This window comes from Crinia signifera, chromosome 9, assembly GCF_055691185.1.
Source record: "Crinia signifera chromosome 9, ASM5569118v1, whole genome shotgun sequence".
NCBI lineage: Eukaryota > Metazoa > Chordata > Amphibia > Anura > Myobatrachidae > Crinia > Crinia signifera.
In genome coordinates this window covers 68,758,854-68,783,689 of record NC_139225.1, presented here as the reverse complement: position 1 = coordinate 68,783,689, position 24,836 = coordinate 68,758,854, and the positions used below count along the sequence as shown (strand labels likewise).

At 41.8% G+C, this 24,836-nt stretch overlaps 1 protein-coding gene across 1 annotated transcript in view; it reads right to left on the bottom strand.

Moving 5' to 3' along the window:
• Positions 1-464: 464 nt before the first annotated feature.
• The window catches only part of NALF2 (NALCN channel auxiliary factor 2), a 257,503-nt gene continuing 233,131 nt past the window's right edge, over positions 465-24,836 (bottom strand). The window contains exon 3 of the mRNA XM_083159136.1: positions 465-9,932. Within this exon, the coding sequence (XP_083015262.1) occupies positions 9,553-9,932 (380 nt within the window). The 3' untranslated portion in view covers positions 465-9,552. The remainder of the gene's footprint in view (positions 9,933-24,836) is intronic.

Below are 24,836 nucleotides of genomic sequence, written 5' to 3'. Positions count from 1 at the left end.
GATGTATAGAAGATTGTCGATCAATTGATCCAAAAGGTCAACATGCACAAGATCAGTATTGACAAAAGATCGACACAAGCAGAATGTTGACATGGAGAAGTCTGCATATAAAAAGGTTGAATAAATAAATATGTTTTTTCATGTTTTTGGTGTCAAAGTCGACCTTTTCATGTGTTGACCATTGGCATGCCAATCTTTTGCCTGTGTCAACCTTTGTCAATGTCGACCTAGTGCACGTCGACCTGTACATTGCTGACATATCATCCAGGTCACTCTAGCTGCCATGAAACTAAACATCCCATCATGCCCTGCCACAGTTTTGGTATGCCTTAAGAGAAAAACTGTTTTAGGGCATGCTGGAAGATGTAGTTCCAGAACAGAAGGAATGGCACAGGTTGAGTAACCGAGATATAAACTTTCTCAGGACTGACCAAAGTATCATTGTATAGAGGACAAACAAATGGTTCTTTCACATTGCCTTTATATTTGCAACAAATGTATTTGATTATCAAGAACAAGTATGAAGTGACCACTCATCACTTCTGTGACACCAAAGACAATAGGATAGGATCAAGAAGAAGGATATGCTATTGTCAGGAAGGCTGTATGACTGACATATGTGTATTTATACATGCACTTCTTTTATATTCATTGGAATCCTGGCTTACGATTTATCAAATCAATCTCTCCTAATCCTTCTTATGAAGATTTTAAAGTCACTTTAATGATAGCATGCTGTATTCATGATGTGTGCAGTCATTTATTTTATTAAAGTAATGGCATAGTGCAATTGTAAGCATTATTAAAGCACTGAGGTCTTTGGTTCCATTCCCAAGTCCCTAATTGTGTGGAGTTTGTACATTCTTCCTGTGCTGACATGGGTACACTGGTTACTGCCCATATTCCAAATATATACAAATATATTTACTCCCCCCCCCCCCCCAAAATTATTGTAATATGTAAATTAACTCTTTGAGTGCCAAGTGAATTTGTCAAAATTGGTGTGAAAATTGGCAAACATTTTTTATTCATCGTAATGACCTGTAATGTTTCCCTTATATAGGAAATATAGGGTGAGATTTAATAGGATGAGAGATTCAGAAATTGAAAGATTTGGGGAGAAATATCCAGTTTTTTTAAGGCGGAAATCATTTACACTTCAAGATCAAACTGGTTTTGCAGTGTAAATGATTGCCGCTTTAAAAAAAACCTGGAGATTTCTTACCAAATCTCTCACTTTATGAATCTCTCATCCTATTAAATCTCACCCACCATCTTTTTTTTACACAACATTTTTTATTTTAATTCATATAACAAATGTGAGCGACGCTGGCATTTTTAGCCGATATCACAGAGCTGTTGGCACTCAAAGGGTTAACCCTAGTAGTGTGTATGTTCATTGTTAGGGAACACAACATTGTAAGCTCTAGTGGGGCAGTGCCCGATTTGAATGGCCAAATATTGTCTGTAAAGCAATGCACAAAAGATGTGCACTTTATAACTGAAAATAAATATTTCTTTCAAAATGGGCACTCCTAATAGCACATTATAGAGAACTAGTAAGCCCGCTCGAAGCAAAAGCTTCAAAAGCTTGTCTGCTACCTTGTGATTGCCTCTACGTTTGTGCATGTGTGAGAGATGTAGTTTTCAACAGATGGTAGTGTTTCAGAGACACACAAGCGGACACTAGACATATATATATATATAAATATAATTTTATATATATATATATATATATATATATATATATGATTAGGATGTTTGCCAACACCAAGTACAGAACCTGCATGACTCCACACTACAGGGTTAGCGAAAAATAAGTTACCCACTTCACTTCAGAGGGCTTTGGAGTGCATTCTACTGCTCCGAATGAGACAAAATTGGGTACTTATGTAATATCTGGGCTCCCGTTTTTCTTATGAGACCGCGTCCCCTCGCCACGCTTCGGGCACGGTGGCTCACCGCGCACGCCACACTATATAAAATCAACTCCATGCGTAGTTGGATAGTAGGGGTATGAAAAATGGGGTGCATTTAATATGGGAGCCCAGATAATACATAAGTACCCAAAATTGAAACTACAGATAATACAAATGATACACTAGTCATTTGTTATATATAAATAAATATTGAGCAAGCATATTTACCATTTATGTGCTGGTTAATGGATATTGCAATATATACTCCTTTTCACCATTTGTAGTGCCACCTTTCACAAATTTATGAAATTTTTATTTAAGAAATGACTAGCGCATCATTTGAGTTATCTGTAGTTTCAACTTTGTCTCATTTAAAACAATAGAACTCTCGAGAGCCCTGGGAAGCGGGTAACTTATTGTTTGCTAACCTCTGTATGTATACTTTTTCCATAGGCTACCTAATAAAGGAAAGGCTTTATATAACCCAGTGGTCATCCTCATTGATGGGATGCTGGCCTGGTTTCAATGAAAATGTATTTCAATGGAAAATATGTTTATATTTGAACAGCTCTTGAGATATGGAAACATGCATATCATAATAGCAGTCCCATGAGGAAGACATTATCCAATGTTCTTAGCAGTTTCTGAACAGCCTTTTGCTCAGAAAGGAGAGCTGCTTTCCTGGATTCTTTTACTGTTGTATGTATAATATGTATGATAACATTTATATATGATACCATTTTATTATAGTTCCTTTATGTTGCAAAATTTGGATCCGTATAGAGGAATATTTTTTTACTGGGAGGTCTGCTCTTTTTCCACAGTTCTATTTATTATGGGATAAGCTGCAATAAAACTGAGTTTATTTGGAAAGTCATCGTAGAAGCTAAGTGATACCAAGCTTTCGGTCAATGTTAACTGGTACTTGTAAGAGTATTCCTACAGCCTGACACAGTCACACTGCAGAGCACATCTCTTATGGTCTATTGTGTTGGAGTTTAACTAGCCCGTGTACTATCTGCCAATTTTGGATGGTAATTGCAGCTGTCATTGATTTAAAGTTACCAATGTTCCATATAAGAATAAAGATTTTTGAAGCCATCCCATACCAAAATTACTATCGGTGGTTAATATTAAAGACGATCAATTGTACAAATCACCCCCTGAAGGAAAATCTTTCTCTGATGATGCAATGAGAGTATAAGCTTCAGGAATTGTTGAAAATTAAACATTGAAGCTGCTTGTATTGCCTGTGAAACAACCTCTATGCTAATGTAGACGCCACACATTTAGAACTGAACAACCCCTGATGAAGTCTTATTTTGATGAAACGCATTGGGTTCTTTACTAATGTGAAAGTATTCCATCTATTCTTACAAGTGTTGAGCATATCGTATGATCTGCCATAAGTGAAATTTTATCAACTTTTATGAACTAAAGACTTTTTATGAAAATAAACATTCTCAAGGATTTTGAGACCTTTTATTGGGCGCCATCTCACAATTGTTGTTTTATATATATATATATATATATATACACTCTGCACTCTCACCTTTAACCCAGGAATCCGCTGCAGTGCCGTTTAGAGAGTACTGCAATGAGTCAGCACTCCCAATTACATAACCAGGAATCCCAAGAGGCAAAAACAGCACTCACCCATCTTCTCATGAAAGTATAAGTCCAGAGTTTAATCCAATCAAAACGATACCCTGTCAAAGTTTCGGTACTGGTGCAGACCTTTATCAAGGCGATGGAAATACAAGCATCAGTAAACTGCAAACCAACACTAGGGTGGGGGTACTGGGTCAAGGGTACCACACCAGGACCGAAACTTCGGCAACTATAGTTCTGATTGTATTAAACTCTGGATTTGAACTTTCATGAGAAGACTGGTGAGTGCTGTTTTTCCCTCTTTTTGGATTTCTGGATATATATATATGTTTTCATTTAGAAAAAAATATGCGTTACTTAAATAAAATAAAATATGAAACTTGCCAGGAAGGGGTCTACCTACTAGAGAAAAAGGGGTTCAACAGTAGGGTGTTCCCAGAACTATGTTTCCATGAGGGACACACACATGAATGACAGAATCTGTGGCTGGCAGGCTTCATGTTACCACTTCACTTGGTTTTAATCAGTCACAGAAGCTGTCCCTTATTAAACAGATCCTCTGGCAACCTTATAATCAACAATGTAATATGTCACATGCCGATCGGTCATTCTGAATTGTAAAACTACTACTTTGGGTGAGGATTTTTCATCTGCTGGGAACATTCATACAGTATGAAAATGTAGAACTTTATTTTATATCTGACCATTGTAACTTTTTACATTAACCAGACAATGCTAATGCATGGATCGAACCAAGTTGTATATATATAACACAAACAAATGCAAAATGGTCCTTACGTCAATAGATTTTCTGTTATATTATAAACACATATATAATATAAAAGATTACTTGTGAAAAATGATGAGGTTAATCATGCTTCCATCTAGTATATATATGAACTCTGTGGGGCTTTGAAAAAGTTATACAGAATTCCTATAGGGAAGCATGTTCCGTTTCACTTGAGTAGAATTCCACCAGCAAGGACCACAGATGTGTAATTGCTAAACAGCTTTCAGCTGCCAAGGCAATCCAAGAATAGTTTCATTCCTATTTGGCAGCTGAGGACTACTTAGAAGCGTCTGTATTGTGTTCCAATATAATTAAATTTGTGACATGCACTATAAGAATGGAATAAAGAATCATTTCTGACATCAACTAAATCCTTTGTGTCATTAGCTCCACTGGCAGCTTTTAAGTCACAAATGATGGGAGCCAAGGACTAGTATATACATGAGCCGGCCTATGAATGTGGACTGACTGGGGTTTTGCTTTGTGTAAACAGAAATGACCCCAGCCGAAGTCTCAGGTGCATAGACCTGCTCTGTGCCAGGGTTTTTCCTGGGTACAACCCAGGTCGCCTGTAGTGTGAATGCATCCAACCCAGGATTTGTGTTGGATTCAAACTGTCTGACTGGCTATAATATAACCCTGAGGAATGGTAATAACTGGCTGATAGCTGGGTGTGGGAGGAGGAATGGGAGAGGGAACATCTTAGTAATAAAAATAAAAAAATTACCTAGTGATGAGTAGCACAGCTTTAAAGCAAAATGTATTTAAATAGAAAACAAAAACACACATTTTCTATTAACAAATATCAATGGCTGAATACTAATAAGGGCAGACCCGGTTCAGTGTGAATGCACCCAACCCAGGAACGTCCTGGGTTTTTGGTGTAGTGTTAATAGGAGTCTTAAGCTGCATGCTTACTATGCGGTACTACCTATATCATTAATGATGTCCCACAGAATATACAAAAAGCCTTGAGAAGTGATAAGGCGGAGAGTTATAACCAGCCAACCTGATCCTAACTGTTATTTTTCAAATACAGCCTTTAGGGTGGCAGTTAGGAGCTGTGTAGTTGGTACTTTATCACTGTCCACGTTATCAGTTTTCAATGTTTAATACATCTGGCACACGTATAGGTATAAGGTGGCAGCATAGAAAGAAAACCGAGGGCGTATTAAGCTAAGAGGTGACATAAACTACCGAAGGAGTCTGAGATGCCTGCACTTTAAGTTGTGGTTTTGATAAGGGCTATAATGCTGCAGCAATAGCCAATTAGGGAGCTAGGGAGGAGTTTCCTGTAGTAGGAATAGCAAGAGAGTCAGGTGATCTGCCTCTCTGGCCCGGTTTTCCCCACCCTCCCTCCCTATTTTTCTATCTTTTCTTGGCGGCGGTAAAGAACGGTCCTTGTTCAAATGGAAGTGATATGAGGATAGTGGGGTGCGCTCTCCCGTCAATGATACGCTAGTAGCCCATGCCCCTTGGACAGGGGTGGGATACACCATCTGCCTGGGTGGGTAGCGTGGGAGAGTTGAACACCAATGATGTGTGAATGGTGTGATGTCATCTTACCCCTCTTTTCTCTATGACCGTTCTTTAGGGCCGCCACCCTCTTTTATAGAATCAATATAAATAGTTGTCAATCAATAAATTTGACATTCATATTGAAACGCCAGCACTTGTGTCTGTCTCTTTATTTTAGTGTTAAGTTAGATAAGATTAGATAAGTTATTAAAGTGTGGGGCATAAAGATTGCCGATGGTAAGTTTATAGTACAGAAGTGGGGGTATATTTACTATAGAAGTGCAGATAGCAATTAATCAGATTCTACTATGTCATGTATCTAGCACCTTCTAGAAGAAAATAGCTGGAATGTGAATGGTTGCAATGGTAAATATCTCCTATAAACCCGCACTTTAGTACATATAACCCCAGGTGTCATCTTTGCAGGTGTAAAATGCTGCTTGTACCTGATGCTTTATGGATTTGGAGTATCTCTGACCACATGCATGCTAACTGCACTCGTCTGCATCATTTTAGCTGTGACTCAGGGATAAGCGCAATGTTGATTTGTGCAGTGCAGCGATTTGATGACACTGTGCATGCTTCCAAGTCGCATTACGCACTTGCTTACTACGGTGTTTGCAGTGACAGGCAGGGAGCATTAGTGGGCAGTAAGAGGGGGCACTGGGGATAGTTGCTGATGGTCCCATACACTAGTGGTTCGCAAACTTTTATGAATCATGGCATCCTAAAGTATGAAAATGGTTTTTCAGGGCACCCCTAGGCCAAATGTTTCTTATTCAAAAATTTAGAAAAAAATACTAACTTAAGAAAATTGTGTTTATATGTCAGTTATGTGGGAAGCAACAAGCACTCGTTTTGCCTATTATATATTACTGATCAATTTGAATCACTCCTTGGCCACCAAACTGGGGCATACTGGCCTGCAAGTGTCCCAAGGCACCCCGGGTTGTCCAGCACACAGCATGGGAACCACTGCTATCTCTGAACCAGGCCTGTTATACACAAATCCTGAGAATCTATAGAAAGGCAAAATATTGAAATGAAATGAAAGGGCTGGAAAGAGCACACATTGCCAGAGAAGGAAACCAAGCCTGTACTATACTTCAATGTGATCCTTTTTACATTTTCTCAGATGTACATTATAGAAAGTGCATTTCTAGGTGCATTTCTGCCGGTGTAATAAAAACACATAATAAAAACACGGTAATGTACGTACATCGGACCTTATTCTGGTCCATGTGCTCCCATGTGAATTTGCACAGAAGCGTGATGTTTTTGTTTTGCGCGTGCGCATTTCTGTGCATGTGCTGCGTGCAAGTGGCCATGGCAAACAAAGTGTTCACCAGGCGCTCACACACAATAGTGCGGGCGGGCGGCTGCAGGCTGGGGGATTTGCACATAGGAACACCCCGCGTTCCCATGCTAATGCCCCGATGATGCAGGTGCTGGGGACGGGCAGCTGACATCACCGGATGTCAGCTGCCTGCCCTGTCCTCGCACAGGACCCACCTGAGAGTGTCTTAGTTTTGTGTGTACTCACCACACCATTCGATGGTCGGCAACCATCAAATGATGTGGGTGTCGCCTATAGGCTGTGAATGGATGTTTATGCAAAACATCCATTTACAGCAGTGTGGGCGAATTCGCCCTGCGAAGGGGGGCGGGCGCCAATGTGAGCGACGGTCAGACTAAAATAGACATGCTGTGGTGCAAACTTTTCAGCGCTGCGTGTCAACCAGAATAAGGTCCATAGTATGTTTACCGCAGCAGTTCCAAAAATATAATGTTGGTGTCCCTGTTATGTGCCTGGAGGTCTCTTGGATTTATTTATGAACTGCGCACCTGCATTATATCTGGTTTGAAAATAATTAACATGTAGTCATAATAATCTCTGCAAGAATATGATTTTGTTTTGCCTATTATATGTCTGCTTGTATACAGTATGTGAACATTTAAATATCTCTGTTAGACTAGGGGCCATATGACATCTCTGACCAGACACTTCCCTGCTTCTTCCATTTAATAGACATAAATGGAATTGTCTGTCTTCTACAGCTGGCTTAGGGCCAGATTCTCTAAGATTCAAAAGTGATAAAATGGAGAGTGATAAACCGCCAGCCAATCAGCTCCAACCTGCCATGTCACAGAGTGTGTTTGAAAAATGTCAGGAAAGAGCTTATTGGCTGGCTGTTTATCACTCTACATTTTATCACTTTTGAAGCTTAGAGAATCTGGCCCTTAGATTTATACATCTCTCTCACCTCATCTATTAGTTTGCTACGAATACCCAATGTTACCAGCCAAGGTTTTCAGAGGGCAGAGAAGTGTTAGGATTTTGTGGTATAAACGTAATCCACTATTTTCAATAGGAATTACAGGGGTTATTCTGGTTAATTCGATCCCCCGTTCATTTGCAGTTTGCGGGCGGGGTGCATGGGGTGGCGGGCCAGGCGATACCCCCATGGGATTGCCTAAGGATTCATGGGCGTTCCCATGAGAACACTGGGCGTTCCTATGCAAATCGCCCGCAGACGCAGGTGCAGGGGGTGTATATATCTAAGTGACCTGAGAGTCACTTAGATATGTGTGCACCTTTGACTTCAATCGATGGTCAGCAACCATCGAATGATTTGGGTGGTTCCCCAGAGCCTGCAAGTGGATGTTTATGTTAAGAAAACCTGCACTGCGAGCGGGCAGCCCTGCATTCGCCGGGCAGGGTCTGGTGGACTCAACCAGAATAATCCCCTATATACAAGGCTTGAAATGCACACACAGATGACAGTGTGTGAATGAAAATAAATCTGGCAGGTAGTCACAGGTCAATTAGGCCTGGCGTATAATATGACTGTCTCTATGGGTTCTGTAGATAAGTGTATTGGTAAAATTTTTGCACGCATTTGACAGCCAAATTCCATCGTGACAGGGCATGATGCTATATGACCTCCTCATTTTCATACACTTAATCCCTTGTTGTCCAAAACATAAAATTGTATCTATACACATGTGATATCTCAAGTGATTCAATTCATTTTTTTTGCACATTCTGTTAATATTTAGTGTCTCCTGATGCCTGATAATTGTTAACCAGTGATTACTGTTTTTTCCCTGTGACACATTTTTATGACGTCTACACAGGATACTGTTATTTATGAGACCGCCTTTCTCACCCTGGAATGATGGCGTTAAAATATAGTTTTTATTTCTTTTTGTTCATGTTAGAAATACGGCTGCCACTTGGCCATACGCTGCTTGATAATTGGGCCAACTTTCAAATCAACATGACCAAGAATACATTCAGGGCAGCACTAAAGCACTTAGCATCTACCACAAATAAGGCTCACCGGTAGCTACCAGCGGGCTCAACCAACTGTTACTTTCACTAACCATGGAGTGCCATGTTTTATTTGGCCAAGCCTTCGTTCCACATTATTCACTCTTCATAATGATACCGGACCACCCCAATCTTACTCTGCCTCACGTTGCCTCTGCTTAACACAAGCATCTTTTCAAGGCCACTGACACAGAACCCTTCTCAAAGTTGTGTCTCACTGGCCCGCTAACCCACAGGACTCATTGTGTTTTTACCATGCTGTGTCATGGTTAACTGCTGCTGAGGGCGATCTCCCAGTACCTCTGGGTCATAGAAAAGGGCGCACCCTTTAGAAGAACTTATTCCAATCTTCTGAGTTTTCAGAAAGCACTTCCGCATGTTCACTCTTCACGTGCCGATGTCTCATCCATGCCAGGCATGGCTTCCAAGCTCACCCCAATTTGCACAGCCGAGAAGGAAGCCATGGTGTGGAGCAGCATAAGCACCAACACGCACAGCTTTAGTCTGGTGTTTCCGAGGCGGGATCCCGCTGATACCGGCAGCAGCGATGGTTTGTGATGATGATGATGGTAAGGATGTAAGTGATGGTGCCGATGGTGAGGGTGCTGGTGGTGGCGACTGCGGTGTTGGTAGTACATGGATTGGGAGTTCAAAGATTTGGTTGATGTGTTGTGGGCGTCGTTACCCATAGTGTTGCAGGAATGCCATCGGACATCACAACAAACCGCATCTGTGTTAGACATATGGTTTTCTAGCAAATCTGTTGGAAATATAGAAAAGAACAGTAAAATACTTCAGGATCTGTAAAACCCTTGTACATCCTATGTAACAATCTGTGTGCAATAAAGCTCTTTAAATAATCTATAAAGTTTATTGAGAATTGCATATATTTACGATGTACTGTACAATATAAGTCAACACAGGCTGTTTATTGTTTGTTATATCATTATAATAAACGCTTTTCAATTAAACATGATATTGGCATTAACCCCTTCAGTGGCAATCCCAGACTGGCAAGCCCGGAGAATTCTCGGGATTGCCACTGTTTGGAGCTGGGCAGCGCTGCTGAGTTACATGCTGAACTCAGGCAGCTTCAGCACTGCCTGGCTCGCTCCCCTCCACCGCGCCTCCTTCTCCCCCTTCCCCCGGCTGTCCTACGACAATCTATGACGCCGGCTTATAACAAGCCAGTTGCTGGGGGCAGGGACAGGGCACCCGGCAGCGGTTGATTGACAGTCCACCGATGCTGCCCGGACCTGAGGGGACAGTGGTGTTTTTTTTTTAGGGAGCACTCCCCATAAAAAAACCTGCCAAGTGGGGAGGGCTCCCTAAAAAAACAACCCACCACTGAAGGGGTTAATCTCACTAGCTACATTTTAGCAATTAACTTTTTGATAACATGGCCTCTGTTAGCCAGTCATGAAAATCATTATGTTTTCCTTGTCATGTAGTGCTATTTGGAAAGTAAAAAAAGACTATACTCATGTTGAACTATTTGTTTAAAGAAAATGCAACAAAAACAGCTATTTATGTTAAAATAACTACGTAGAAACTCAACAGAAATGAACACAATTGATGAGATGGCTAGTGGGAAAGTTTGGAGAAAATTATATAACACAATCCCCAGCAGAGGAAAGGAGGCCTAACTATACTATATACAGCCCCCAGCACTGAAGGGTCAAACAGATGTTTGCCCTTTGGAAACTTGATGTTTTGATGGTGGAGTATTATTATTGATAATGGGATTTTTTAAAATAACAATAATTAGAATAATAATAGCACATAGGCCCTTATTCTGGTTCACTCACAAGGACAAATTCCTTCTCAAATGGACAAAACCATGTTCAATACAGGGGGGGGGGGCAGATTTGTGCAGAGAAAATTAGATTTGGGTGGGGTTTTACTTTAAAGTGAGATCTATATTGCAGTGTCAAAATAAAGCAGTCAGTAGTTTTCCTGCACAGAAACAAAATAACCCACCAAATATAATTCTCTCTGCACATGTTACATCTGCCTCACCTGCAGTACATATGGTTGTGTCCATTTGAGAAGGAATTTGCTCTTGCGAGTGAACCAGAATAAGGGCCATAGTTCAATGCATAATACTGAAGTAAACTGAAAATAAAAATGAGTGCACAAAATGCATATAGCAGGGTTGGTACTGACATTTTGGGTAATGACCACCATGGATTAAATTTCCCACTGACCAAAGATACCAGATGAGACAATCGTATGTTACTTATGTCCTCAACTTAAAAGTTATAAGACAGAAAGAAGCAGCAGCAGAAATATATATATATATATATATATATATATATATATATATATATATATATATATATATATATATATATATATATTTATATATATATATATATATATATAAAAACAGAACCTACCAAATCAGCAATGGATATCTATACCAGGTTGAACTAGATGGACGCAAGTCTTTTTTCAGCCTTACCTACTATGTAACTATGTAACAGAGATGTACCAGATAAGGGATAATTAACTGTTCACAAAAATAATAAACACAGTATCTCCAGAAAAAAATAAAAAAATAAAACAGAGATGGTATATAAAGATAGGCCCAGACATCAGTGTATAACATACCTCTCAACTGCCCTGCTTATTACGGGAACGTCCCTTTTTTTTGGATGTTCCCACATCCCTCCTGCGGCCGGCAGTGTCCAGCGGCCGGGAAGGGGCAGTTGGGAGTCCCCCCTGTATCTGTGAATAGAGGCTGTGTGATGCGCACAGCGTCTATTCTTACAGCCAGAGGGGCTGAGGGCATAGCCAGCAGCTCACAGAGCTGCTGAGCATGCCCCCACGGTGGCAAAAATGGGGGCATGGCCTCACAGCAGCGTCGCTAGTACAGCCCACACCCCCTTTTCAGTAGGCCACACCCCCAAATTGACCAGACAGCTAATGTTGGGAGGTATGGTATAGGGCTATGGGTAATGCTACAACATAGCGCTGGACATCATGGTGGCCATAGAATAGCTTCAATTTACAACAGTAACTGCAGTAAGAGTTCCATAAATAATCGGTAAAACAGCTCCATTACTATACAAAACTATTTTTATGGGGTGTGGTTTGAAAGGTTAACATTTGATAGGTATTAGGCTCACAAAAATGTTGATGTGGTTGAAATGTCAACATGCTTAACATGTTGACAGTGACAATGTGTAAATCCAGCAGTTACCTGGTCCCGGTGGTACCGATGTCTCCAGGATCTTCTTCAGGGCCCTGGCGGTCATGTGACCGTCAGTTCTGGCATTGTGATCTGATGCGCCAGTGTTCTGGTAAGCATACCTGCTAAACCATGTCAATTTTTTTTATTGTCGACAAAATGAATTATGACATAGTAAATGTGACCATCGGACTGGATACATTTTTATATCTTTCCAAATGTGTGCAGTGTAATTATCCGCATTGATAAGAAATATTCTATTGTGCTCATTCTTGCAATTAAGCCGAAGTATTTCATTTTTCTTGAGTAAAATAACCCTGCTCTCTTATTGCTTATTGTACTTTTATATTAAACCATATGCTGAGTTAGCAGCCTTCTGTATGGAATTAGAAAATTTGGGTGATTTAACCAAGCACAGGGCACTGGTTGTAGTACCAGCTGCCGTTTAGAAAGGGATACTCAACCCTTTACTTTAAACCAAAACAACCACAACAAAGTAAACGGCGCAAATGGACTACAACCCAAATATCTGGATAAATTTGAAAATGGTTTATTTTCCACAGTAATAAAAAAATATTTTTATTTCAACATTTACCACCGGCCGGTGAGACAATCTTCTACACTTATAAAAATAATCATACAATGACTCAATAGTCATAAAAGTACAAAAATACAAAAAACCAATCAAGAATAAAATATAAAATCAATTTCAGACATTAGGCATAACACAATTTAATATGTTAGCTGGCGAAAACCTCTAGTCATGCCTTCATTCCGGTATTAGCAGCACAGAAGGGGTTAAGTTTCTTGTTAATAAGGCCACATGAATTGCCTCTTTGAGTGGCTCTTTTGGGTTTTATAACCACATTAGTTTGGATACACCCAGATTAGTAATGTCAAGCGTTATGTTAGTGGCAGTCACTTATATGCAGGTTAGTATTTGCAACACACAAGCAGATCGATTAAATCACTTTAGTCATAGTCTGGTCAAATCCGATACCACTCACTTGTATAGTGACCAAGGGTTTTCCTTGTGCTTGTGCTCCGTTTTGTGGAGGCTAAGCTTTGTAATCCACTTAGAGGTAACAGGTGCACGCCTGGGGCGGGTCCCCGGCTACTGGTCTTACCAATTTTGTAGCCTTCTCAGGGACTTCTCAGCTCCGGCTTCTGTCTCCCAAGCTCCGGTGGTGATTTCAGCAGGCAATGCTTTGATGACGCGTTTCCCCGCCTCTCCTCGTCAGCGGCTTCATCAGATGACTCACTACGTTTTGCCTCTGTTTTTATTAGCGCAGATCCCGCCCTTGTGGGCGTGAGTACATTTCTTTATACAAGAATGAATTCTCAGTGAAACAGCGCTACAACCGCAGCTGGATTGCTATCCAGGAGCACCAACTCCTTAGCATTTACACATAAACATAAAGAAAAGGGTAGCTCTTCAGCGCTGGTTGGATCCAATACAAGTTGGATAAGAAGTGTCCTTGGGTCCGTACCCCAAAGGGACCACACTGACCTTGGTGTTGGTCCCTATATACAGGCAAAGGTATCTTTCCGGATTCAATTTCAAGGTGATCGTATACACTCCTATCTAGACACGGGGGGATTACAACTGACCTTGTTGCAATTCCCTATATGCACATCACGGTTTCTTTAAACGCTGCAATTTTTCTGTGACACATATACTCTGTTTCAGATAGTACTGACCTGGTGGCAATGCCCTATGTTCATATAGGGGTTTCTTTTAGTTCGTCCCAGTCAGCAAAATGAGTCTCCAGACCAAGGCAGCAAAGATCCAAAATGTCCAAAATTTATTGCAGATAAAATTCCAATACGAATAAAAAGGTAATTTTAAAAAATAATAAAGAGAGGGACCGAGAGCTCCAGATATAACCACCTAGTAAATCTCACTCATCCGGACTGAGATAGAGAATGGTGGGACCGATGGCAAGGGTCTGATCCTGAAGCTGTCCGTACCTCCCTCCTCACACACCAACGCGTTTCAAAGTTAAATCCTTCCTCAGGGTGTGCTGCTGATAGCTACATGGAGGGTTTTTATACCCAAATCCCAATATTTGGGATTTGGGTATAAAAACCCTCCATGTAGCTATCAGCAGCACACCCTGAGGAAGGATTTAACTTTGAAACGCGTTGGTGTGTGAGGAGGGAGGTACGGACAGCTTCAGGATCAGACCCTTGCCATCGGTCCCACCATTCTCTATCTCAGTCCGGATGAGTGAGATTTACTAGGTGGTTATATCTGGAGCTCTCGGTCCCTCTCTTTATTATTTTTTAAAATTACCTTTTTATTCGTATTGGAATTTTATCTGCAATAAATTTTGGACATTTTGGATCTTTGCTGCCTTGGTCTGGAGACTCATTTTGCTGACTGGGACGAACTAAAAGAAACCCCTATATGAACATAGGGCATTGCCACCAGGTCAGTACTATCTGAAACAGAGTATATGTGTCACAGAAAAATTGCAGCGTTTAAAGAAACCGTGATGTGCATATAGGGAATTGGGTACTCTTTACCTAGCACGGCGCCCGCGATTACAATCGCGGGCGTCGGGGGTAAAAAATCGCGGGCATCGCGGGCATCGCGGGTAAATAAAAAACGGGTGCGACACGATGCCCGCGATGCCCGCGATTTTCCCATAGGGATCAATGTTAAAAGTCAGATTGGGCGCGATTTTAGCGTTAATTGGCTCAATGCCCGCGATTTTTACATAGGAAACAATGTTAAATGGGCCATAGAGCCCTAATAGTCCCCCTGAAGTGTTAAATGGCCCCCACAATTTTTAACGCCACCCCACGATCAACGTGAACCCGAAGCGTGGCGAGCGCAGCCGACCCGCGAGGGGCGGCGGTACGCGTCCTCCGACCTTTTCATACCCCCACTATCCACGTCGGCGTGGAGTTGAGAATAGAATAGTGTGGCGAGCGCAGCGAGCCACCGCGCCCGAAGCGTGGCGAGCGCAGCGAGCCCCGCGAGGGGACGCGGATACCTTCACAGTTATACGCGTCCCCTCGCGGGCTTCACAGGTGTCCGTGGCGACGCGGACACCTGTGAAGCCCGCGAGGGGACGCGTTTACCTGTGAAGGTATCCGCGTCCCCTCGCGGGGCTCGCTGCGCTCGCCACGCTTCGGGCTCGGTGGCTCGCTGCGCTCGCCACACTATTCTATTCTCAACTCCACGCCGACGTGGATAGTGGGGGTATGAAAAGGTCGGAGGACGCGTACCGCCGCCCCTCACGGGCTCGCTGCGCTCGCCACGCTTCGGGTTCACGTTGATCGTGGGGTGGCGTTAAAAATTGTGGGGGCCATTTAACACTTCAGGGGGACTATTAGGGCTCTGTGGCCCATTTAACATTGTTTCCTATGTAAAAATCGCGACCAATCTGACTTTTAACACTAAAATCGCGACCAATCTGATTTTTAACATTGGTCCCTATGGGAAATCGCGGCCATCGCGGGCATCGCATCGCACCCGTTTTTTAGTGCATGCGATGGTCGCGATGGTCGCGATGGGCGCCGTGCTAGGTAAAGAGTACCGGGAATTGCAACAAGGTCAGTTGTAATCCCCCCGTGTCTAGATAGGAGTGTATACGATCACCTTGAAATTGAATCCGTAAAGATACCTTTGCCTGTATATAGGGACCAACACCAAGGTCAGTGTGGTCCCTTTGGGGTACGGACCCAAGGACACTTCTTATCCAACTTGTATTGGATCCAACCAGCGCTGGAGAGCTACCCTTTTCTTTATGTGAGTACATTTCTAGCCAGCGTATCCGGCTTGTTGTTTTTGCGCATGCTCTCTGTGTATTTAGAAAACCAAGCCTCTCTTTGGAGTCCGTTCGCCATCTTATTTTCATTATTATTATTATATCTATGCGTATTCAAGCCTTGGTTTCATTTTAAATAGATTTGTGCCTAATCGCTATAATATCTCAATACATATACACAGAAATAATTTTCAGATATTTTACTTAGTTTAATCGCCATGTTTCTAATCAATACATATACATATGCAGGAGCCAATTTGGCTGTATAAAAGAAGGTAAAAAAAAAGGGGATTGGGACTATAGCTAAAGGGACATATTGGATGCTAAAGGAAAAGATCACTATGGTTACCTTATACGGCTAGACAGCCAGGGATTTAAAGGGGAATAACTCCCATATATAAACCAACCGATTATACATCCCCGTGTGTGTGTGTGTGTGTCCGGACACCCAAGTGTCTATACATAGAAAGACCACTCACACACATGCAGGGACGTTCCAAATGTACAAACATATATGAGGGGAATAGTTTTTTTCTTACATATCTATAAGTAAGTAAAATTTATGTATAATAAGATACAAGAGGAGAATGGAGAAAACCCATACATCCATGCATGTTTTACACAGCCTGCAATGCATGGGCCCTCCCATTATCCTAAATATGCCAAACACTTCAGAGTCTATTTACATCCATAGGGGGAAATTTCCAAAAGGAACAGGACATCTAGAGATCAATAATACATATTTTGAGTAATGGTATCCTTCTTTAGTACACATTCATGTAAATCCATATGGAAACTACTAATGGAAAAACCTAGGGTGTAGAAAAAATGAGGAGAGGAAGGTGCCTTAGATATTATTCAATTCTATGGTGTCGTTTAGACCGTTTGGCACCATAGTTCCCAACTGGAATATCCAGTAGGCCTCTCTTCTACATAGTAGACCGAAGCGATCTCCCCCTCTCTTTGTGGGTTTTATGTGCTCTATTGCTTTAATTCTTACTCTTTTCGTGCATTGATTTTGACAGAATGAAATATGCTTTGATAGGGGGTGTGTCTTTATACCTGCTATTATGTAAGTCTGTGTTCCATGAATCGTGTGTGTAGACATCTTGTGGTGCGGCCCACATATTGGAGGCCGCATCCACAGTCTATCAGATATATCACATAATTTTGTTTACATCCAATAAATTCTTTAATTTTATAGATATTTTTGTTATAGAATGACTTAAATTCCACACTCTTTTGTTGTTCACTGTGCATACAGGTTTGGCATTTACTATTTCCACATTTGTGGTATCCCACCGGCAGATTGCTTAGCCAGGCATGACTAGAGGTTTTCGCCAGCTAACATATTAAATTGTGTTATGCCTAATGTCTGAAATTGATTTTATATTTTATTCTTGATTGGTTTTTTGTATTTTTGTACTTTTATGACTATTGAGTCTATGTGCAGTATTCAATGCCGGTGCGAGCGGCCGGCGAGGGGGTTAAACTGCGAGGATCACAGAAAACCAGTGATCCTCGCAGTTTAACCCCCGCGCCGGCCGCTCGCACTATGCAACGTTCCGGGGGAATCCTCGCAGTCACAGAACTGTGAGGATTCCCCTAAACTGCGAGAGCCAAGGCTAGTGCAGCAAACTCGCTGTAATTAGCCTCGGCTCTCGCAGCTTTTGGAGGCACATTCGCAAATTCCCCCTCGCTCAAAAAACGGAGCGGAGGGGAATTTGCGAATGAGGGGGGGTCAGTTGAATACTGACAGGGTGAGCGGTGACTGCGAGCAAAAAGTCCTGCTCGCAGTCACCGCTCGCCCACGGCATTGAATATATGCCATTGTATGATTATTTTTATAAGTGTAGAAGATTGTCTCACCGGCCGGTGGTAAATGTTGAAATAAAATTAATTTTTTATTACTGTGGAAAATAAACCATTTTCAAATTTATCCAGATATTTGGGTTGTAGTCCATTTGCGCCGTTTACTTTGTTCTGTATGGAATTGTTTTTTCAAAACTTGGAGAGAAATATAATGGCGAAAGATAATATACCTACCCATAAGCTCCTGTTGTTTTTCAAACACAGAATGCAAAATGACAGAAACTGAGTGGTTAGTACATTGAGTTTGAAGAAACTCAGGGATCCCGAGGTGTGCTCCCAACACCCAGTGCAGTGACCTATATCGTGCATAGGGGCCGTACGTACTTATGGACCCTCTCCCTAAGGAGAAGGGCCCTGTTACTCCCCTAACCCCTCTCAGCCATAAGGCCGAAGAGGGGAAAAATGGAACAGTGGGTCCTCTATGCCAAAGCTTAGATTGACCCTCTTTCCTCAACCCCTGGAAGGGTCAGGGCGGTGGGTCCTCCGCACCGAAGTATGGAGAGACCCTCAGTAGACTTCCCTCTGCCTTGCGGCTCAGGGTCGCCCTCGGGGGACTGCAGCTCTCACCAAAAGGATAAGAGCTTTGGTACATTGGGGAGTAGATAGCCCATACACACAGCCCAAAAAAAGTGACATACTACGGAAAACAGAAAACGTGAAAAGTGACGAACGTGAAGAGGGAAGAGAAATAAATAATAAAGAGAGTGGTTAGTACATTATCTCTCTCGCCCTCCACTCCCTCTGTACTAACATATTTCACTGCATTATACTTGCAATAATCAATCAAGTTTTTCAAACCTTTTCAAAGCGATGGAAACTATGAACTAATCTCAACCAGAAAAGCCAATCAGGTGCAAAAAAAATTATATATAAATAAGATCACCTTTTGAAATAATATTAAGATTATTAAGATCTACCTCCTGATGAAACCGCTGAATGCCCCTATAGCGGAGAAACGTGTTGAGGATTGGGATACACACATATTCCTTTGACAGTTATACCGTCTGGATGTGCCTGCTTTGTCTTCTGGATTCAGCTGAACTTCAATCTGACGGTTTACCACCTACCAATCATTCAGAATCTGTCCTGCATATCTGAACGGTGAGCGGTATACCATCCATGTCCCCAGCCGGCTTCTGGCTGAATGCAAATCATCGGTCTGGGTGAGTTAGCCTACACCACCCACAACTGCTGTCGTTTTCTGGCAGTTCAGTGCATTCCATCTACACTGATTGCTGGCGGTGGATGGCTTTCCCCCTGCAAACTACAGCATCAGCAGTTCGTCAACAGGCAACGACCACTGAGCGGGGTGGCTGGAGCTGTCTGCGGAGACTGGGGCAGATGTATTAAGCCTTAACAAGAGATAAATGCAAGTGTGATAAGGAGAGATAAACGTCCAGCCAATCACCTGCCAACTGCCATGTTACAGGCTGTGTACGAAAAAAGTCAGTAAGGAGCTGATTGGCTGGACGTTTATCTCTCCCTATCACACTTGAATTTATCTCTTGTTAAGGCTTAATACATCTGCCCCAGTGACCCTTACCGGCATCAGCGTAAATCCATCCCCTCATTAATTCTCAAGAGCATCGCTATTTTTTTTTTAAATCACCCCCCCTGCAGTATGCAATAAACAGTGAGTCTGAGATACTACACTTACTATATAGTGGGGGATTGAGAAACCAGAAAACTATATTGCAGAACTATCAGACTATCATAATCGGAATCTATAGGTAATTTATGTATGTGTATCTGTTTTAGTTTGAAGCTTTTTATATATTATTGGTATATATTTATACTGCTTATATTCATACTAATTCATCATTAATAAAATATTTTTTACAATATATATGTATATTCCAATTGTGTAGCTCTCTCTACAGGGGTGTTAAACTCTGTATATATTCTCTTGTATAGAACATGTGTGATTGTTTATTCTACCAATATGAGCAAGTAACATAGGTTCTGAATCAGAGGTGGGCGCTGTACCTTATTTTAGGTACCATATGTTGGGAGGTATGGATTCGCATCTGCAAGTTCTCATAAAGCTGAATTGGCCCCATAATGACTTTCAAGTAAGGTATGTCATTAATTTTCATTAACATCTTCTTGAGTATAGCTGAATAGTTACCTAGTAGGAGTCCATTAAATTACTTATTTTTATGGTGCAAATTATTATACCTATGCATAGTTTGTGATTTGAAAATCTACTATAAATAAGATTACCATACTATCCCTTTAAACTGGGACACTCATGGATTAAACAGCTTCTGTGGCTGATTAACCCCTTACCGACGCAGCATGTTTTTGCCTTCCTGACAAAGGCCTTTTTTTCAAATCTGACAGGTATCACTTAAGTGGGGATAACTTTTTTTTGCTTTTACTTATCCCAGTGATTTTGAGATTGTTTTCCCGTGACACATTGTACTTTAAATTAGTGGTAAATTTTGGTAATTTTTTCGATACAGTTTTTTTTTTTTTGTGAAAAATACCAAAATGTCGTTTTGCTATTTGCAAAATGTAAAATTTTCTGCTTGTGAGACAAATAATCATACCACTCAAAATAGTTAATAACTAACATAGACCATATCTAAACTTTATTATTACATCATTATTTCAACTTTCTTTTATTTTTTTTTGGACGCTAGGGGGCAGCAGAGTCTAAATTTTACACATCACACAGTAAACGCTGCTTTTGGCTGTTCACGTTTGAACAGCCAATCGCAGCGATCGCCCATGGCGGGGGGCATCGCTGCCCCCCCCGGGCAATGAGGGAAGATGTCTGCTGTCAGGGACAGCAGACATCGTCCCTCTGTCACCGCGTCTCTAGATGCGGTGACAGTTACAAGTCATGACGTACATTTATGCCATGTGTCGGGAAGTACATCCCGACCATGACGTAAATGTACGTCAAATGTCGGGAAGGGGTTAAAATCAGGTGAAATGCAGGCTTTACATCAGCCAGCCACAGACCAGTGTAATTCATGAGTGTCCTGGTTTAAAGGAATAGTATGATAAGTATAATTATAAGTAGGGGTGAGCGGATTCGGATTTACTCGGTTCAAATTGTTGGTTGTCATGTGTTTTGTTAGCCAATAAGATCCCATTTTGAGATTCGAATAAAATCGAACTCTCTCATCCATAATATTACGAATTGTTTGCAAAAGATTATAGTTGTTATTGAATATTAGCATACCTTGCATACTAAAAAATAATACTTTAACATAAATAGGCAAAGGTAAGGTTAAGATAACAAAGCAGTGTATTATTTATTACAATATTAGTAAGCAGTGGTGTCAAGAGAGGGGGGGTTAATAATTACCTAGGTCTAATGGAGGGGCCAGTGGGGCCCCCATTATCTGGCAGCAGCTCTTCTCAACCCAGTACATACTGCTGTGTACTGCAGTGCAGGTGCTTAAAGTGCTATTTTTTTCGGTACTTCCTCATCTTTGTGGCCACCACTACGCCAGTTACATTAGCCGCTATTTAACCAATACTTAAGGAGCACCATTGTCCCCTCTCGGGCTCACTTCACTCGCTACGCATAGGGCTCGGCGGCTCGCATCAACTTTACTAAAGCGTGGGGCGGTACACCTGTCAAACCGTTATGCATTGTTCTAAGGCGAGCTCAGGGAGTACAGAAACCTCCCGTGGAGCAGATGGGAAGCAGATGGTGGCATGGACACAGGAGGGTGGCCTGCACCCAGGGTGGTAGCGGTACAGTATGTAAGTTCCGTAGTGTAAGCGGTGGCCGCAAAAAGATGAGGACGCATCTCTTTTTCTGTATTTTATTTTAAGGATGCATGGCCATGCGCTCTACTGCCCTGTTAGTAAAAAGGGTCACAATGGGGGTTATTCTTGTTGATTCGCAGCCTGCGGGGAACCTACAAAGGGATTCGCAAATGGATTCGCATGCTGCGGGGGACACCCACATCTTTTAGTGGTTGCCATCCATCGAAAGATGTGGAAGGTGCACGCATATAAAAGTGACTTTTAAGTCACTTACATATGCATGCACGCTTGGACAGAAATGGGCGGACAGCTGACATCCGGTGATGTCAAAATGTGAATTTACCAAGGTAAATAATTAAACCGGGCGCTGGTGTGAGGTGCTTTCAATTAGTGTAGACTAAGCAGCTGCCAGTAAGTGGTTATAGTGAACCACTAATGGATACGTAACACAACAACAAAGAAATGGCAGCGCTGCATGTATAATTATCACATAAGGGGATTGCCTGTTGATAATTAATGTATTAATAACACAATATTAAAACATATAATAAAAAAAATAGGTATTAAAAAGTAATTGATACCCTCTTCTGGTCACTATATAGTTTGATCAGTCCTCCTTTTTAATATGCAAATATCGGCAGTTTATGGCAGTTTGTTTGGCAAATGTAAAGTCTCGGGTCCATGGCTTGGGACCATGGACCCAAGCCTGAAAATAATCCCAAACTAAAAGTGGTGAGACTTTACATTTGCCATTAATAAATTTGTTATTAGTAAATTTATTATCAACAGGCAATCCTCTTATGTGATAATTATACATGCAGCGCTGCCAATTCTTTGTTGTTGTGTTACGTATCCGGTGATGTCAGCTGCCCCCCCCCCCCCGTGTCACAGCCTCATTACGCTGGGCGTTCCCATATTGTAATGGGGCTGCCTGGTGCCCCCGCCTTTCTCTGCCCCTGCTTGCCCTTGCTCTCTGCGTCTGCACATGCGCATAAATGCACAAACGTGCAACATCGGTCCTCCGTGCGAATGTACTGAGGACCAAATGGATCTGAATAAGGCCCAACATGTACAGCCTATAACAGTATTAGAGAGTTAATTCAGCAGATATACCATCAATATATAAACATGTTCATACAGTATGTAGATAGTGTGAAATCCAGGGTCAGGGTATAGAATAAACCCAATTACGCATTGACCTTGAAAACAGGAAAAAGGTACAACAGACAATTGTGCAGTTGAAGGCTCAGAGCTGTTCTGATTTTATTATGATAATTGATACATTAAAAGCATTCTAGCAGGCATTGCATAAAACAAAACATAAATTCCAAGCAACCAGGTGTGGTCTGACAATTATAGTGCCTCAGTATCTTACCTACAGAGGATGCTAAGCATGTGAACTTCTTTTCTGTAAGCATTTCTCATAACACATTCTAAACCGGTGGTTCATGTATCACCATTCTGGTGAGATATCGAGTGGTATTTCTTAGGCTATGCTGTATTTGTTTTCTAGTGTAAGTGGGAGAGTATTAATATAGAAAAAAGTAAAAAAAAAGTTTTTCTTTGATCAAAACGTTTTCACCCAATTCCTTCTAAATAAGAAAAAATAGTTGTGAAAAAAATAAAAATACAGGCAAATGAGGGGGTGTATTATCCAAGTAGCCTTGTGGGATTGTTACTACATGGAGCATTTAAGGCTAGCAATAGCTTCCTACTCTATAAGGTTCTTTACATATTTGGTTAAATTTCCCAAATTCCCCACTCTGGGGTAAAGTAAACACATCTGCAAAAGTTTAAAGAGGATTCTCATCTATTTATACTAAGGACCTTATGTAGTTTACTGATGCTAATCTCCACATAGTGAATGCAGGCATTTTAAAATTGCAGGCATTATATAAATTTTTACATCATGGGGGTTTTTCCTCAGGGCCGGTGCTAGGCACCGGAGGGCTGCCTAGTGGTGGCAGCGATCCTGGTTATTCTGGTCGATTTGAGTCCACCAAACCCCGCCGGGGAAAGCTGGGCCACCCGGCCCCCCTCGCAGCGTGAGTTCACACGCAGGGCCTGTGGATGGATGTTTAACATAAACATCCATTCAAAGCCTGTGGGTGAACACCGACATCATTCGATGGTCGCAATCATCGAATGATGTGGAACGTGCACGCACCCTCAGGAGGAAGTGAGAGGGCAGCTGACATCCGGTGTTATCAGCTGCCCTCCCCCGGCACTGACATCAGGGCACGATTACCATGGGAACGCCCAGCAGTTATATGGGAATGCCCATGAAATGCTGGGCATCACCATGGGTGTGACTATTGACCGCTGCTCGACTCCCCCCCGCCCACAGCCCGGCATAGGGCACCGGCGAATAGTTGCTTTATACATTTGGTTATACATATAGGCACTTACTTTTGACTTGGGGCCTACAATATAACTAATTATGCCCCTGGACCTGTTTATTGTAATAATGGTCACTAGGTTGACAATAGGAAGGATGACATGCATAGGGTCGACCACTGAAGGTTTACATGCATTAAGGTTGACACATCTGAAGATCAACATGGGGTTATGTTGACAAGGTTATTAGGTCAACACGTGCATTTGATCGACAGTCAAAAGTACGACATGGTTTTTTTTTTACAGTTTTTGAGCTGAGGTGCGGACTGGCAGTATTTCAGGCCCTACCACCCACTAGGACGTGGTGAGAGAATAAAATAGTGCGCAAAGCTTGGCGAGTGCAGCGTGCCACGCGAGGGGACGCATTGCACTTTTTTAGTGTCCATGACGACTGTGTCAACATCCGGGATAAAATGTTTTGAAAACACCCATGTCAACCTTTTGACTGTCGATTTAGCCCATGTCGACCTAATGCATGTGTCGACCTAATGACCTTGTCGACCTAACCCCATGTCGACCCTTAGGTGTGTTGACTTTGAGGCGTATGGACCTTCAGTGGTCTACCAAATGCATGTTGACCCTATGACCCATAACCTATTGTAATTTGGTATAATATGAATGGGGGCTCTGTAATGTGGCACAATATTAATTTGGAGGCACTGTAGAGTGGTATAATGTAAACCAGAGCACTACT